The sequence below is a fragment of the Salvelinus alpinus genome, chromosome 10, assembly GCF_045679555.1.
Source record: "Salvelinus alpinus chromosome 10, SLU_Salpinus.1, whole genome shotgun sequence".
Taxonomy (NCBI): domain Eukaryota; kingdom Metazoa; phylum Chordata; class Actinopteri; order Salmoniformes; family Salmonidae; genus Salvelinus; species Salvelinus alpinus.
The window spans coordinates 30,052,434-30,071,096 of record NC_092095.1 but is presented as its reverse complement, the minus strand read 5'-3'; the positions used below and the strand labels follow the sequence as shown (position 1 = coordinate 30,071,096).

At 40.7% G+C, this 18,663-nt stretch overlaps 1 protein-coding gene across 5 annotated transcripts in view; it reads left to right on the top strand.

Moving 5' to 3' along the window:
- Nucleotides 1-11,626, top strand: part of LOC139533026 (RNA-binding Raly-like protein) — a 150,943-nt gene extending 139,317 nt beyond the window's left edge. For 3 of the 5 annotated variants that reach the window (XM_071331185.1, XM_071331184.1, XM_071331187.1), the window contains 4 exons: nucleotides 2,825-2,941; nucleotides 3,316-3,485; nucleotides 4,554-4,592; nucleotides 9,046-11,626. In XM_071331185.1, the coding sequence (XP_071187286.1) occupies nucleotides 2,825-2,941; nucleotides 3,316-3,485; nucleotides 4,554-4,586 (320 nt within the window). In that variant the 3' untranslated portion in view covers nucleotides 4,587-4,592; nucleotides 9,046-11,626. The remainder of the gene's footprint in view (nucleotides 1-2,824; nucleotides 2,942-3,315; nucleotides 3,486-4,553; nucleotides 4,593-9,045) is intronic. The other 2 variants (XM_071331186.1, XM_071331188.1) reach the window with 1 other exon arrangement.
- Nucleotides 11,627-18,663: the final 7,037 nt, after the last annotated feature.

The window sequence follows — 18,663 nt, the reverse complement described above, 5'->3', positions numbered from 1 at the left end:
TATTCATATGTGTAAACATACTGAATTAAAATTGGATGCATTTTACCGCCATATCATACTGTGCTATGATTGCTTAAGACCACCCAAATGGTTAGGTGATGGTCAGTTTTGATCCTGGTTGGCGATACGTGAACATCCCACTTATAGCTAGCTAATAAAGAGCTACGTTAAGAAATATCCTGTAGTACTGCATTTGATTATTTTGTACAAAGTGTGCAAAACAAGACACATGGGTATGACAAAAACATATTTTTATATGTTACGTTGGTAACCAGTTTATAATAGCAATAAGGCATCTCGGGGGTTTGTGATATATGGCCAATATACCACGGCTAAGGGCTGTGCCCAGGCACTCCGCTTTGCATTGTGCCTAAGAACAGCCCTTAACCGTAGTATATTGGCCATATACCACATCTCCTCAGGCCTTATTGCTTAAATATACAGTGCCCGTAAAATGAATATAGGTTCAGAACTTTTGTGAAACAGCACAGTTGGAAAATATGTGAAAAATAGAAATCAAAACTGGATGGTCTTCAGAGATAGATGGGAGGGGATGAGGGTAGCTGAAGGATGGGACTAAAAATAAACAAAATATAACTATTGTAAAATATACTGTGTCTGTAAAATGTATATAGTATGTATTAGCTGGAAGTAGAAGCCTAAGTGTTGTTGTCCCTTAGTTAACACCAATTAGGGGAGGGGTGGTAGGGTTAGGGGAAAATAATAAAGGAAGATATATTATTAAAAATATATATACAATAGCAGTCAAAAATTTGGACACGCCTACTCATTCCAGGGTTTTTCTTTATTTTTACTATTTTCTACATTGTAGAATAATAGTGAAGAAATCAATCAGAATACTACATGGAATCATGTAGTAACCAAAAACGTGTTAAACAAATCAAAATATATTTGAGATTCTTCAAAGTAGCCACCCTTTGCCTTGATGACAGCTTTGCACACGCTACTTTGAAGAATCTGAAATGTAAAATATATTTTGATTTGTTTTCCTTTTTTTTGGTTACTAGATGATTCCTACTCATTCAAGGGTTTTTCTTTATATTTACTACACTTTTTTTGGTTACTACATGATTCCATATGTGTTATTTCATAATGTTAATGTCTTTTGTCCAAACTATTGACTGTGTGTGTGTGTGTGTGTGTGTGTGTGTGTGTGTGTGTGTGTGTGTGTGTGTGTGTGTGTGTGTGTGTGTGTGTGTGTGTGTGTGTGTGTGTGTGTGTGTGTGTGTGTGTGTGTGTGTGTGTGTGTGTGTGTGTGTATCCTGTGTGTGTATCCTGTGTGTATGGGGCATTGGAAAGCATGCAGAAAATTACATTGATGGAATCCACAATCTATCTGCAATATTATAGCTGATCTACCCCCTTAAATGTTCAACCATCAAGATAGTGAAGCAGGATATCATTTTTTTTTATCCCGGAATTCCTAGTACTTCCAGCTACTTAAGTATAGAGCCTAATGTGTATTGTACATCAGAGAGATGGGCCTGCGCAGAATTAATCTGACGTCCGTCAGATATGGTGTATTTTGGTAGGCCTATTTTTTTAAGTGGATGTGATCTGCATTTCAAAGTCAAATCCCATACTGTGGTTGAATCCCAAATAGCACCCTATTCACTACCTTGTGCACTGCTTTTGACTTGAGGCTGTGGTCAAAAGAAATGAAATATATTGGAAATAGTGTGTCATTTGGGATGCAGGCATTTTAGGGTGACCAATCTTTACTTCAGCCTCTTTGGTTATGTATAGTGTAAGAATGCAGCCAAATAACATTTGACCACACCTCCACAAGTTCAAACATCATGATGCTTAACAGTTTATTTCTATATTTCTATATCTGTTTGAAATACATTACTTATTCACATAAGACATCATTAATTTATTCTATATTTATCAGCTTATTATTATTAGTTTATCATACTTGAACCATGCAATGCAGTAATTTATTTACTGTTCATTGTTTGTTACAAAGACCTGGGTTCAAGTACTATTTAGGGTATTTCAATTATTTAAAAATATATTTGGAAGTAAGTATCTGGATATTTTTGATTTGAAAAGACAAGTTGAGTATTGGAATGTATTTGGAAATATACTTGGAAAGTATTGGCATGTATTTGAAAATACTCAAACACTGACTCAGATACACTCCCATGCATTTAACCCAGGTATTTGAAAATAGTATTTGAAATAAGTATTTGGAAAAAACGTTCAAATATTATATTTAAATGAAATTATTTGAAAATACTTTCAAATAATTCCAATAGAAGTAGTTGATTCTGCCACATTATTTTAAAATACTCAAATACACAGAAAATGTATTATTTAAATAACAAATAATGAAATTCACATATATTTGAACCCAGGTCTGTTGTTACATAATGTCAAAATGGCATCATCCCCTTTGTGTTGTCTTATTATGTTCCCAAAAAGTAATCAGAAATTATAAGGAGAGATGTTGGCTACAGCCGTTAACGCAGGTAATGAGCAGGAATCAGACATCATAGTGGATGTAAGCCATGAACTAATCTCCTAATTGAAAGCAGTGGTTTCATATTTGGAATAGGAGAACTGTACACGGTCGGATAAATTGATATGTTCACCCCTGGAGAAAATGTAATTTGGCTTGATGAAAAGATAGAATGATAGGGGGTCCTGGGGTACAACCTGATGATAACATCAGTTTTGTGATACGCAGTTTATGAAAATGAATCGTTGAGTGGTGTTTAAAATTAAAATAATCTTGTAAAATAAACCCACACTATGGTATAATAAATCGATTTATTGTCTGTTTTTGATTATGTCTCAGCAGTGAAGACGGACCAGCTCCAGACCATTAAACGAGAGCTAACTCAGATCAAGATCAAGATCGACTCTCTGCTGGGTCGCCTGGAGAAGATCGAGAAACAGCAGAGAGCCGAGTCTGGTGAGGGGGGAGGGGGGGGACAAAGACAGAGGGTAAGGGTGTCAGAGAGAAAGAGAGGGCAACGGGGGGAGAGAGATAGAGATGGAAAGAGAGAAATGTAGAGAGAGAAAACATTTCAAAGAGAGAGAGAGAGGACAGTCTCAGCAAGGGAGGTGAAGTAGGAGAACATTTAAAGCTTGTTCAGATGTTAAACACAGTTTCACCAAGACTGATTAGTATGATGTTATGAATCTCAATTGCAAGTCTCTCCTTATCCCCTCAGAGTAGCTAGTCAGCATCTTGTTACTTTTTGTCACCAGTTGTTACTTTGGTCTCATTTCTTTGTCCTCTCACTCTTTCTTACACGCTTTCTCTTCTTTTCACGTTTTCTCCAGAGGCTCAAAGAAAGTACGAGGACAACTGTGACTCTCTCCATGAGGAGTCTGTGTCGGAGACAGCTGAGAACTCCGGGGAGGAGGCGGGCAACAGGGCACTGGATGTCGAGGCCGGAGAGATGACCGACGGGGGCGAGGATGACTACGACGAAGAGGGCAGCCATCATCTGGTAAGAGAAATGGGTGATGTAAGGGGGCCTGGAAGGGGGTCAGGGGAGACAGTGGTTTGGGATAGGAGATTTAAATTGAGCACACCAGTCTTGCCCTTAAGAAAGTTAATTCTGCCGAATTATTCATGGCTCAAGATCCGAAAAGCAGTGTGAGGTTGCTCATGAGTAAATTATGTGTGCCACCACAGACAGTTTCTCCCTGACAGCCCAACTCAAGTGAAGGCGGTGGCAGGTCCCTGTTCATACACACACACATAAACACACGTGCGTGCCCACACACACACACCACACACTGTCATGGGTTGTAATTAAAACAGGGCGCTGCAGACATACCAGGGGGACTTGGAGGCCTGTCTTAACCGGTCCAAATATGAAAATGAAGATGGAGTTGATACTGAGGGAACTGAAAGTGTTCTTTAAACTCACCATTTTATACTCTTCAAAGAACTAGACTGAAGGAAAAGCTAAAGTATTTTTGACAACCTTTGGAACAGCTGAGATGACAGCTACAATTATTGATCACTTCAGTCAACAACTCACCTTATTGATATTTCTCATAGTTATCACAAATAGAATGCTATTTGAGCATGTCATTTTTCAAAATAATGATATCATCCCTGTTGTGTCACTAGAGTCTTGCTCCTCATAGAGTACACATTATTTCAAGTTCAAGCAGGAAGATCGAAGGACTTATCTGTGTGGTTCATCTGTGGTTCAATGCCACCATGCTTTCCCTATTATGCGATATTTATGACCCATTATAAAATGGAGCGGGTGCATGCCGTCCAAGAGCTAAGCCTTGTCTTCTCGCTAATAGAAGAGATTATTTTTCCCAGCGAGTGTGTGGGATATTTATTTGTTTCTTCATCCAAGGTCATATTGATCAGATATAGTGGAAATGTACAATGACCCAGGACATTTTTTGTTTAAAGTTGACAGAGCTCTCCAACAACTTGAAAAACCCTGAATTAAGTTCTGATTTAAGCAGGGTTTGTTTTATAGCTGATTAAATTAGAACTGCACAAATTGGATTTTAAATACTGATGCATTTCGTCCTTTTCTTTTCAGATAGAGAACCATGTTTCTGACATTGACAACTGAGAACAGGTAAGAATTTGGAACCAATAAACCTTTGAAAATTAGATAATCTAAGCTTGTTTAGTCAGCCATTTTAGGTTCTCTAACGTTTTCCTTTAGTTTCATGAACCTTAGTAAATCACAAATGTCACAATTATTGAAGTTTTTTTTTAGGCCTAGAATCAATCAGATCAAGCATTAACCCGCGGTAGCGGACACACACATAGCTGGTATTTTGGTGGTGTCAGAGGTGTAACAGCATTAGAGCTGTCAAATCGGTGAGCGGCTGCGTTTGCGGTCATTGTCACAAAGCCACACCCGTCCCACGCGCATTACAAGTTCAGAATGAGAAAGTGCAGGCTACTTAGACATAATGACACTCAAATTGAAAAACATTCAACGAAATTACGAGGATTTCTATCAGTCTAATCGAGGTGTAGATTACATCTCACATTCCAGTGTTCAAACTTGAGATTTAGAGAAAAAATCGATTTCTCTAAATGCGACTCCGTGCAGCCAATGGCAATGTCCGCTTTAGGTTTAATGCCAGGAGCCGCTTGTGGATTTGACAGCTCTAACGCAGTTCCACCTCCGACACCACCAAAACAACCGCTATGCGGAGGTCAGCTAGCGCGGATCTGATAGAATCTAGCCCTTAATCTTAACCATCGCCAAGCATCGACTCATCAATCATGTCCTAAAGTAAAAGCACTGTGACAGACGTAGGGCCAGTTAGCTCCAGTGAAGGGCAGCTAATGCAGACGCTGACAGAGAGCGTAGTAATGGAGTTGCAATGGGCCAGAACTGGCCACAAACAACATTCATCTCATTTAATAATGTGGAAGTGGAGAGACTGAATGAATAGCAGGGCCCGAGGAAAATTGTTTCTTCTCGCCTGTCGTCCTCTCAGGCTCAGGGTAATGACCAAGGAAGCCACATCATCACTAGGCCTAGCATGCAGAGTTATCCTAGCAGGGCTATTTAGTAGTATTTATGACTTCTGTCCAAATTATGCTACATTATTCCAAAGTTCTCTTAGAGACTGGCTGATAGATTAGACCACTAGCCTTGATGTAGACTAGAGAAAATGTTCTATTCATGGTTGTTACAGTATTCATTACGTTTTATTATCGTTGAATGTGTTGTCTTTCTTAGGTTTAAGGTTGATGGAGGAAATGTTACATGGGAGATCATATGTAAAGTACTATGTTGGCCACATATGGTGTTAAAAGTCATAGCATATGGCTGTAATGGACAATGCCAAGTTATCTTTCTCTTTATCTCTCTCACTCTCTGCCTCTCTGCCTCTCCCTGCCTATCCATTCATCTGGAGAGACAATTCCCTTGCTCATCCACATATAAAACAGCCGTATGTCACACTGCCATTTCCCATTTCCATTTGATGTTTGCCACTTTCAAATTCAATCGGTGGCCCCATCCATATGCAGCGCAACCTCAGAGTGCATGCTTTAAAAATACCTAAAACACTTCAAACACAAACCGTTCTGCTAAGACATAAGACCATTCTCTAAAACACATAAGACCAATTGCAATGGAGGGAATAGCAGCCATTTTACTGACTCCTGACCAATTATGCTATTTTGTGTTTTTTTTTGCGCTGATCTTATCTTTTTTTGTGCATAATGTTTCCGCCATAATTTCCTATGACCAAAAACAGCTTCTGCATATCAGAACAGCTATCACTTACGTCAATTTGGATGAGGACTTATACTTCAATGAATCGGAGGCAAAGGACATATTGATCATCCCGGACCAGGCCCAAATCCCCAACACTAGGAGGAGGCGGCGCTATAGAGGTGGGATACCTGTGCAATCACTGGAGAATAAACTGGACGAGCTCTGTTTGAGACTATCCTATCAACGGGAGCTGAAGAACTGTAATATTATATGTTTTACCGAGTCCTGGATGAACAAGGACATGGAAAATATAAATCAAGCTGTTTTTTCTATACATCGGTAGGACAGAACGACAGCTTCGGGTAAGCTCAGTTTCTTTGCGAACCACAGCTGGTGCGCAATCTTTAATATCAAGGAAGTCTCGAGGTCCTGCTCGCCTGAGTTAGAATGCCTCACTATTTTCCAAGTGCGTTTTCATCTATATTTTTCATAGCTGTCTATTTACCAACAAAAACTGATGCTGGCACTAAGACCGCACTCAACAAGCTGCATAGGGCCATAAGCAAACAAGAAAATGCTCACCAGAGGAGGCGCTCCTTGTGGCCGGTGATTTTAATGCAGGAAAACTGAAATCCGTTTTACAAAATGTGTATCAGCATGTCACCTGTGCAACTCAAGACCACCTTTACTCCACACACAGAGACGCATGCAAAGCTCTCCCTCGCCCTCCATTTGGCAAATCTGACCATAACACTATCCTCCTGTTTCCTGATTACAAGCAAAAACAGGTAGTGGTCCATTGAAGTGGATGCTAAGCGACAGCACCATTTCACTAGCACAGACTGTTCTGGGATTCATCCGATGGCATTGAGGAGGTTACCACATCAGTCACCGGCTTTAATAATAAGTGCATCTACGACGTCATCCCCACAGTGACCGTACGTACATATCCCAACCAGAAGCTATGTATTACAGTCAACATCTGCACTGAGCTAAAGGCTGGAGCTCCCGCGTTCAAGGAGCGGGACACTAATCTGGACGCTTATAAGAAACCCTGCTATGCCCTCCAATGAACCATCAAACAGTCAAAGCGTCAATACAGGACCGAATCCTACTACACTGGCTCTGATGCTCGTTAGAAGTGGCAGGGCTTGCAAACTATCACGGAACACAAAGGGAAATCCAGCAACGAGCTGTCCAGTGACTGGAGCTTACCAGATGAGCTAAATACCTTCTATGCTCGCTTCTAGGCAAGCAACACTGAACCACGCATGAGAGCACCATCTGTTCCGGACGACTGATCACGCTCCCCGTAGCCGATATGAGTAAGACCTTTAAACAGGTTAACATTACAAGGCCTCAGGGCCAGACAGATTACCATGTGCTGACAAGTGTCTTCACTGACATTTTCAACCTCTCCCTGACCCAGTCTGTAATACTCTTCCTTTGCCCAAGAATGCCAATGTAACCTGTCTAAATGACTAACTACAGCTCAGCGTTCAACACCATAGTGCCCTCCAAGCTCATCACTAAGCTAATGACCCTGGGATTAAACACCTCCCTCTGCAACAGAGATCAGAGATCTGGAATGTGGTGCCAGGACAACAACCTCTCCCTCAACATGAATAAGACAAAGGAAACAGAGGGCCGAGCACGCCCCCATTTACATCAATAGTGCTGTAGTGGAGCGGGTTGAGATCTTCAACTTCCTCGGTATCCACATCACTAAGGACCTATCATGGTCCAAATACACCAACACAGTCATGAAGAGGGCACAACAATGACTCTTGCCCCTCGTGGAGGCTGAAAAGATTTGGCATGGGCCCTGAGATTCTCAAAACCTTCTACAGCTGCACTATTGAGAGCATCTTGACTGGCTGCATCACTGCTTGGTATGGCAACTGCTTTGCTTCCGACCACAAGGCTCTACAAAGGCTAGTACGTACTGCCCAGTACATCACTGGGGCCGAGCTTCCTACCATCCAGGACCTCTATACCAGGCGGTGTCAGAGACGTTGTCAGAGGAGAAGGCAATAAAACTTGTCAGACTCCAGCCACCCAAGTCATAGACTGTTCTCCCTGCTACCACACGGCAAGTGGTACCGTTACCAAGTCTGGAACCAAAAGGCTCCTAAACAGCTTCTACCACCAAGCCATAAAATTGCTGAACAGTTAATCAAATGGCTACCTGGACTGTTTGCATTGACCTCCTTGTTTTTGCACTGACATTCTTGCACTGGCCCCATGTACACTCTCTGGACTCTACCCACACACTGACACTCCAACATACACATAGTCACACACACAAAAACACACTTTCACACTCTTCACATTCACTGCTGCTACTCTGTTTACTATCTATCCTGATTGCCTAGTACATACAGTATTACCTCAATTACCTCGTACCCCTGCACGTTGACTCGGTACCAGTATGCCTTGTATATAGCCTCGTTGTTGTTATTTTACTATTTTTATTTGCTAATTTTCTTACTTTTTAACTCTGCATTGTTGGGATATGGCTCGTAAGTAAGCAGATTACTGTAAAGTGTTGTATTCGGGGCATTTAAAAAATACATTATATTTTATTTGCTGGTAGCAAGGATTGGATTGAACATCAAAGTGAAGAGCTCTAGATAGAATGTCTGGAAGGATTATGGAAGTTCTAGTCCCTACTCCCAAAAGGATCAACAAACTTCCCCAAATTCTAACTATGCGAGCATTAAGCACCGTGTAATCGTCCGATTTGCGGTATTATAAATAGTCACATTAATACAAAGGAAAGCCTGCGGCTATTTCCTGTTTTCTCATCTGCATTTTTGTCATTGTCATTTGTTTATATCTTCAGGACGAGGGAGCGGACATCTCTCCGTCTTCTCTACAGCACCAAGAGACATCCTCATCACCTCCTAGAGAAACCAAAGGATCTCTGGGGGAAGGAACCATTGTGTGGTGTAAAAACAAGATGGTAGTCTCCTTCTTTTCCATCTCTCTCTGTGTGTAGCGGAGACGTTGAACAACATTCAGATGCCCCACTGTGCAGCAGTAACTATATGAATATGGCCTGCTGCTGTCAGAAAAAATATATAATTTTACTGCATCTGCCCTAATTCACTCCTAGATATTCAATTTGCAATTGTTTTCAAGAGACTGATTCAATCATATTGATGCTAGAGAGAGAAGAAAATACTCATTAAAATGGTAGAAGAGTGGGTTATTTGCTGATGATAACTGCCATTCCCTTGAGTTATGTTCATATTTGTTTGTGTATGGCTTTTATTTTCAGTGCTGAACACAGTCAAAGAGGACCATTTTTGCATAAGCGTTTACATTTTAGTCCTGTCGATTTGATCTCTGTTTTTTTCCCCATTTGGCCCGAAAGTAATAAATGATGATAAAACATGCACTATCGAGATCACAAATGGTTGTTTTTTTAAGGATTTGGAAAGGTACAGAGGAGCATCAGTCTTGCCCATGCATAAGCGATCGCATTTGCGTAACCTTTTTCCAGATTAACCATTTATCACATGCATGCCCTGGGGGGGATGATCCATTCTTTATTCTGACCTCCTACCAAATTTCAAAGGGGAAATCGGGCTTCCTGTGATAGCCAGCCAACGTCTGCTTTGGCTTCCTACCAGGGAACAGTGTCTCGCTGTAGCCGGCCCTGCACAGTTTGTACTACCCAGCATGCATCACTCTGTAGGAAGCTGTGCCCTCTCTCTCCACATGGATCTGACCTGTACTCGGGAGAGGAGACAAGGAGAGAAACGTGTGTTCTTTTGCCTTATTTGAGCTCACTGCACCACCACCGCAGCACCACATGCGCAGAGGCTTAAAAACCTATCCGAGCAAAAATGAAAAGAGGGAGAATTATAGTGCTGTACTGTCACTTATCTCATCCAATTTAGAAAATCAGCCAAATTGAATAATTAATAGAATTGCTCCCAATGAACTAATTAGACTACTTTTAACTCATTATTGGGATTGGATGTTGAAATATTTTTCTGTTACTGAAATTATAATTTTTATGTTGATGATTTTTCATTGTTATTGAGTCACCTAATAGGTGAAACAGAATCAAGGTTTCAGATAACCTAAATAGAAAGAGCAGAGGATTATATCGATACACATTCTTGTACACTTTGTATGTTGAGATTTCTCTGCTGAAAGAGGTCTTTGTATTTGGAGTAGAATTCAAAAGGTTCAGAAACTGCCTCTACACAATAGTTGATTTTCGTACAATCCACTCAAATTTGATTTCTGTTTATTAATATTATCACTACTTTTGTATTGTGGAATGTCTTTAAGAAAATGGTCATACCACTACCTGTTTTGATTTCACAATGATATATCCCATTCATTACTCTCAAAAACATAGTTTGAAATTCAATCAGGTCGTCACTGCAGTACATCCACACTGCTGAAACACATTGTCACTATACCACTCAAAGCATATTTTAAGTTGATAAAGTAATACATTAGATAATTATGTAGGCCTACTAGGTGGATCAAGAGAAATGCTCATTTTAATACTATTGAAAGGGTTTTTAGCCTCTGGTTCTGCAGTGTGGATTTATTGAATTGCAGGCTTTGATTGAATCCTTAGCTGACACCATTGAGTGGAGAAAAGAGTCTCCATAGACCAATTATTTGGGTTTGTTTGTTTGTTTATTGACGGGTAATGCAATTAGTAGTATGTCATGTTTTGCATACAAGGTCATCTTTAACTCAAATCTAACTCCATAATTTTGTCTGCGGTTTATGCTACTCTGCACCTTGCAAATCAAAGCAAACCTTGCTATCAAAAGCAACAAGTGTAATTTGGTGCCAGTGGAGAGGATTAACCAAAAACCATTGAAACATCACATAGTTGGATGTGATCTTAAAGCCCGGAAAATTAGATGACATCGTGACCTTGTTGCAATTGACCCCCTGTGTTTAAAAGAAAACTGTACTTGGGTTGGGTTGGGAGTGGAAAAGGGTATTTTAGAGATGTGCAATTAAAAAATATTGTTGCATAGAAATGTACATTTTTGTAAAGATATTTTTATGAATGGCATGTTTAATCTGTGTGTTTCATTTGAATGTATATGGTTGCAACTGTTGTATGGCTATAGGGTCCATTGCATAGAACATAATACGATGACGTGTCATTGAAAATAAAAGTGTTTTATTTGTTTTCTCTTGTCGATAAAATGTTTCTGATTTATGTCATGTAATTTGAATGACACACATTTTTATTTTACTTTGAAAATAAACAAACTGAAAGACAACTGAAATGATAATATATTGTCAATAATAATGCAGTTATTGATAGCTATTTACAATACATTATCTTTGTGTTAAATTTCATCACACATTTTAGATGTTCTAAAATCTCTTGGTAATGTTAAGGCAAACCTATTATTAAATGGGCAGACCATGAAGTGTGTGCTTAGTGCTGTCCTTTCATTCTACCTCCCCAGAAAGTGTTATCTAGATTCTAGACAGAGGTCACTGTATGAATTCATATTCCATGCCAAAATAAGGTAATTCCTCGAACAACTCCAAATATATGGGTTAGCTGACAACATCACGAAAATGATGCTCACCCTCAATGGGGCAGAAATTAGTGTGGTGTTGTGATTCTGGATGGCTAGATACTGTAGCTAGCAACAATGGCAAGAATCTGCCATGTAGCTCGTTTCAGCTAGTTTTATCTAGTTCTTGATACCATGTCTTGTTTTGAGGTGTTTTGACTGATGTCATGTCTATGCTATTTGATTTTGAATTTTAGGACCCCTGTATGTATAAAAAATATATAAATAAATTACTACTATAGCCCATAGAAACGCATTGAATAACTCATTCATAAATAGCAAAAAAGACAGCAATATATATATATTTTTAAATGTCTGTCCTATATCAAGGAGATATAAGAAAGCTCAGGAAATAGTTTGGGTTTTGGACACATTTAACAACTTTTTTCCCCACAAAACTACCTCCATACTTCCATTCATTTCTATGGGTTACCTTCACACGAGTCCCGTGATACTTGTAGGGGTCGTAGATCAACACGGAGAACACCATCGAGTCTCATCTTATATGAGTTAGTAGGCCAAACCGTTCGGACGCTACAGACGTTTTCGTGAGAAGACTGATTTTCGGGTTGTCTCCTGGTCTGACAAACATCGCTGTAGCTCTGCCATTTTGCACCGAAAATGCGGAGGGCCGACAGGCGGATGTGGGGGATTGAGACACAGCCCATGCAACAAAAAAAACATATCTCTAGCGTAAACTGATGGATTTGTATAGGGATTTTTTATGATGTTAATTAGATTGATGCACGGGTTCAATGGTCAATGGACTCTTAGATGAAATCAAATGTATTTATAAAGCCCTTCTTACATCAGCTGATATCTCAAAGTGATGTACAGAAACCCAGCCTAAAACCCCAAACAGCAAGCAATGCAGGTGTAGAAGCACGGTGGCTAGGAAAAACACCCTAGAAAGGCCAGAACCTAGGAAGAAACCTAGAGAGGAACCAGGCTATGAGGGGTGGCCAGTCTTCTTCTGGCTGTGCCAGGTGGAGATTATAACAGAACATGGCCAAGATGTTCAAATGTTCATAGATGACCGGCAGGGTCAAATAATAATAATCACAGTGGTTGTCGTGGGTTCAACAGGTCAGCATCTCAGGAGTAAATGTCAGTTGGCTTTTCATAGCCGATCATTGAGTATCTCTACCGCTCCTGCTGTCTCTAGAGAGTTGAAAACAGCAGGTCTGGGACAGGTAGCACGTCCGGTGAACAGGTCAGGATTCTGTAGCTGCAGGCAGAACAGTTGAAACTGGAGGAGCAGCACGGCCAGGTCGACTGGGTCCAGCAAGGAGTCATCATGCCAGGTCGTCCTGAGGCATGGTCCTAGGGCTCAGGTCCTCCGAGAGAGAAAGAAAGAAAGAAAGAGAGAATTAGAGAGAGCATACTTAAATTCACACAGGACACCAGATAAGACAGGAGAAATACTCGAGATATAACAGACTGACCCTAGCCCCGTGACACATAAACTACTGCAGCATAAATACTGGAGGCTGAGACAGGAGGGGTCGGGAGACACTGTGGCCCCGTCCGACGATACCCCAGGACAGAGCCAAACAGGAAGGATATAACCCCACCCACTTTGCCAAAGCACAGCCCCCACACCACTAGAGGGATATCTTCAACCACCAACTTACCATCCTGAGTCAAGGCCGAGTATAGCCCACAAAGATCTCCGCCATGGCACACCCCAAGGGGGGGCGCAAACCCAGACAGGAAAATCACGTCAGTAACTCAACCCACTCAAGTGACGCACCCCTCCTAGGGACGGCATGGAAGAGCACCAGTAAGCCAGTGACTCAGCCCCTGTAATAGGGTTAGAGGCAGAGAATCCCAGTGGAGAGAGGGGAACCGGCCAGGCAGAGACAGCAAGGGCGGTTCGTTGCTTAAGGATTTTAATGAAAGAGCTCTTTCACATAATGCTGACTTGTTAAGGTATGACAATGTCCTTGAAAGGTGTGCAGTACGTCCTATGCCTTCAACAGGGTACCTTTTAAAGGTAGCAACGCAGCAACAGATGGCTAATTTACACCAGTCAATTAATCAACAGTAAAAGGTAATGTCCCACTGTTAACGAGGGCCAACTGTGATGTCACAGGTAATTAGCACACTGTATTAAATGGTTCCACAATACCTGGTCTGATTGCCCACAGCTGTTTCATTTAACCCGTATTTATGAAACCATTCACCCCAAATAATGTGTTGGTAATGTGGTCTGCTCCTTTGGGCAATTGAATTACAGACTTTAGGATGGAAGCCAAATGGAGATAAAAAATAATAATAATCCTGTTAAATATGAAAGTAATAAGGGATATAAAGGTATAAAATAGTTACAGACATAATTTCATTAAACTAAGTTCTGATATAGTGTAGGTTTAGACAATTCATTTGTTGAGCTGTAACCCACTCTGTGTTCTCATTCATACAAGTCGACCTAAATGCATAATAATCAGGTGGCTTTTTTAATCCTTCAATATTGATTTGTTTGTCTACATTTGGAAAACAAATAGAGATACCGTTGTCTTATAAGCTTATCAGCTCAGTCACAAAATCCTATCTTAACATTAATGCGCCTGTTTGCTGACAGATTTGCCAATCTGCAAATGTTCATCATATTCCAATTATGCTTATTACAAATATGAATTACTGAGGGGGGGGGGGAAATAAACTTCATTTGGACGAATGCCAAAGTAAATTAACATTTTGGCATCGAAATGGAGCAGGCATTATGCTGATAACAACTTTTCTTTTCACACTCCAACATTTTCCCATTGGTCTCGTTATTCATCTATTCCCTACCTACCATTTATTTACAGTCCTGGACATTCCAAATGTGGAAGAAAAAACCTAATACAGTATCCAATTTCATATCCAAAAAGTTATAGAGGATTTGCCATATTGCAAATGTTCATCTCCCCAGCTCACTGCACAAATCGTCATTAACATTTATATTATATTAGCTCAGGGGTGGATGATGTGCATATTTGCATGGTCTGATTTGAAAAATATTTAAATGAGTGTGTAGTGTTGTGTGTGCGTACATGCATGTGTGTGTGTGTGTGTGTATGTTGCCAATAATCTTAGTTTCAGGCTCTAGAGTAAATCAGAATAAAGTGACCTGATTTCTCGTGTCTCTCAACGGATTCATGAAATATGACAAAATTAGAATGACAAATACCACTGACAAAGACTGAAGGTTAAATTGAGAGAACCGGTCAATTACATCCAACTGGGCATTCATTTTGGAATGTTTTTTTCCAGCCACATCACAGAGCATTGAACGAGTCATTCAAGTCATCGAACGAGTCATTTACTGCGAGTATATTTTTTAACAGCACTTGAGATGTAATACCACTTAAACTTTGAAAAACAGCACCATTAAGAGAATAATTTCCTGGCTATTGATGAATAACATAAAGGATTTAAAGCTGAGGTGGAACAATTCTTTTTCCTGAAAGAGTCATTGTGAAAGTCATCCAGACTGGCCCTTATGTATCCATCAATGGATAATTTAACATGGAAAATATGCCACTGTGATGAATGACAGGAGGATAATGGGAGAGAGGTAGTATGCAAAGGTCAATTTTGACTTAGCTAATGGGCAGACATATGGGTATCTGGGTGAGGCTTCTCACTTTGAGACAAAAAAATATATATTTAAAGTAATATTTAAAGGCTACAGAGTGCATGACACTCATGTGATGATTGTAGATGGTAAATATTCAGAAAAATCTCAAACTGTATACTGACATTAGTATACCAACACTGACTACTTAACTCTGACATTGACAGTTAATGAGAATTGATGACCATTAGTCAATACTGGGGATGATTCATTGATCAACTACGTTCAACACTGATGACATTAGACAGACGGTACAATGCTACAGTCCCCAATGTGCAATGCATCTATGTAGTCTGTTCTCTGTGCTAAATGTGCTGAATTAATATGACTATATAATCCAGTCTAATAAAAGTTTTTTCTACAGCTTGACCTTGGGGGCGTCTTTGCTTCTTGACAGTGACACTGACAGATCTATTCTACCGGGGAGAGAAATTTACAACCAGAGAGAAAGCGAGAGGAAAGGGAAAGAGAGCGAGAGAGGAAGAGAGCGAGCGAGAGAGTAGTAGGTTACAATGGAACAAGAATTTGCCTAAGAAAGTTATCTCTCTTTTAAAAAGGCACAGCTCCCTACATACCTTTAGGTGGGTGTGTGTAATTGAATCCCTCCACCTTGGCTTCACGGTCAGGGGCCCCTGGGGGCCGAGGTGACAGGCTCCCATAGATAACACACTATCGCCAGCCTGATGACTGCCTGTGGACAGACTCATTATGCCACCAGCCTATTGTGCATCTGAATGGAGAAATGATAGCGTTTGGGAGACAGAATTGTCATATTATAATTATGAACACTGGGTGGAAAGGAAAAAAGCCCCCTAAGAGTTGTGCCGATACACCCACAGCGACACCAATTACATTTTCAACAGGACAGAGTCCATTCACACACAACTGCAAATGAGATTTCCAATTTAATAGCACTACCTGTCTTTATTATCGTTCACGGCATGACAGAACTTCCAGCTGAAAATCAACAGGCTGGAATGGCAATATCCCATTTGAAATAATAAGAAAACAACCACATCGAAACACCAATATTCAGTGAGTGTACAAAACATCCATGACATAGACTGACCAGGTGAATCCAGGTGAAAGCTATGATCCCTTATTGATGTCACTTGTTAAATTCACTTCAATCAGTGTAGATGAAGGGGAGGGGACAGGTTAAAGAAAGATTTTTAAGCCTTGAGACAGTTGAGACATGGATTGTGTATGTGTGCCAATCAATATGGTGAATGGGCAAGACAAATGATGGAAATGCCTTTGAACCAGTGGAGGCTGGTGGGAAGACCTATAGGAGGACGAGCTCATTGTAATGGCTGGAATGGAATAAATGGAACAGTATCAAACATATGGAAGTCACATGTTTGACTCAGTTTCATTTGTTCCATTCCAGCTATTTCAATGATCCGATCCTCCTATAGCGCCTCCCACAAGCCTCCACTGCTGTGAACGAGGTATGGTAGTAGGTGCCATGTGCACCGGTTTGTGTCAAGAACTGTAGCGCTGATGGGTTTTTCACGCTCAACCATTTCCCATGTGTATCAAGAATGGTCTACCACCCAAAGGACATCCAGCCAACTTGACACAACTGTGGGAAGCATTGGAGTCAACATGGGCCAGCATCCCTGTGAACTCTTTCAACACCTTGTAGAGTGACCCGACAAATTCAGGGCAAAATATTAAGAAGGTGTTCTTAATGTTTTGTACAATCAGTGTATTAGCCAAAATGGGATTTAAAAAAGATTATGGATGACAGAAATTATGGAAAAATTCGAACTATTATCCAAGAATATAGTCGACAAAAGAAGCACCGCTGTGTGCATGCATTCATGTTTTCCTCTCAGAACATGTCTGCAAAGATATTTTATTTCCAAAGGAATTCAAGCCATTGTGGTAGAAAGAAAAGCAGCCCTATCAGTCTGGATCTGTCTAGCCCATATACTGTAAGATGGCAGAGCCATTGAGCGAACAGCGTGAATGATGCACTTCTTTACAGATATAACGACATCTGTGTACTATCTTAGCATATAGCGCTGCCTCCCTGAACTTGCTTCCGACTTGGCTTGAACCACGGATCTGTCGCCAACACACAACACCACTTGCCAACGTACGGACCGGTTGAGCTGTACAAAAGGATCCAATTTGATAGCTCCATCGGCGACATTTTAAGCTGTGGAGTGAGCTTACAGTACGTTCTTTACTTTGTTACACACATATGGTCATACATATTCATCATACATTCTTCTAGCTCTCCGAGTTATTTGGAAGACAGAGGAAGAGAATAAAACAAATTCCCCTCTGATCCAGTTCAGCTTTTGAGGACGAAAATTGCATATCGACCATCACCGCGGTGATAGAGGCTTATATCTCACTGTTGATTGATTTCCTGCAAGTCGTGACTGGCTCGGCCAAACCACCAGTGATGTGAGATGGGTTTCACGGGTTGCAGAGAGCCGCGAGGTCGATACACATAATCAGATACAGCAAATTCACTGTCCAACTAGTCTGATAGACTTTCATGAACTTTCTTATGCTTGATAGTATTGGAGATTATGAGCTCTGTTTTTCAGGGTTTTTACCCCCTTTCTTCTATTTTTGTGGCTATAGCTAGAGGTAGAAAGGGGATACTGAAATGAAGGTCATTCCATTCAACTCTGTGAAGGGGCTTTGTGTAATCAGTGCTGTCAGACTGAAAGTGACTGAGGGTTGTGGACGAGGCTGGGGCAGAGAGTTCTCTGATATTGTGTAGGAGAGTGGCAGGACTGCGACTCAGTAGGGGGCCAGTCTTTCTGATGACACTTTTCTGTGCATTCTCAGATTCTCGATGGAGCCTTGTGGCTTTCGTAGGATTAGTAATTCACTGACCATTGATTTTCATACAAAACTGCATTGCCTTTTGGCATGGCTGTCAAAAAAGAAATTGACCAATCATATGCCACACATTTTGATCAGTTTCCAAATTTGATTGTAGAAACCGGGGTTCTAGACTGGGAGCAATTTGACTCCCATTTGGCCTCAGATATGCCATAATTAAAAGGGCAACACAATCCATAATCTACAGAAGGCACCACAGACTGCTCCACATGCCATAATTAACCCTTTACACTCGTACCCTTAGACGGGTTGAAAATGTCAGATTTGGACACTGATAAGCGCCTAAATTGGAACGCAGTGGCTGTACAGTAGCATGCTATAAACTACATCAGAGCTCAGGCTCTGCGCTTCACAGCAATGTATGGGTTTTGATTGACAGCTGTTCTGAACT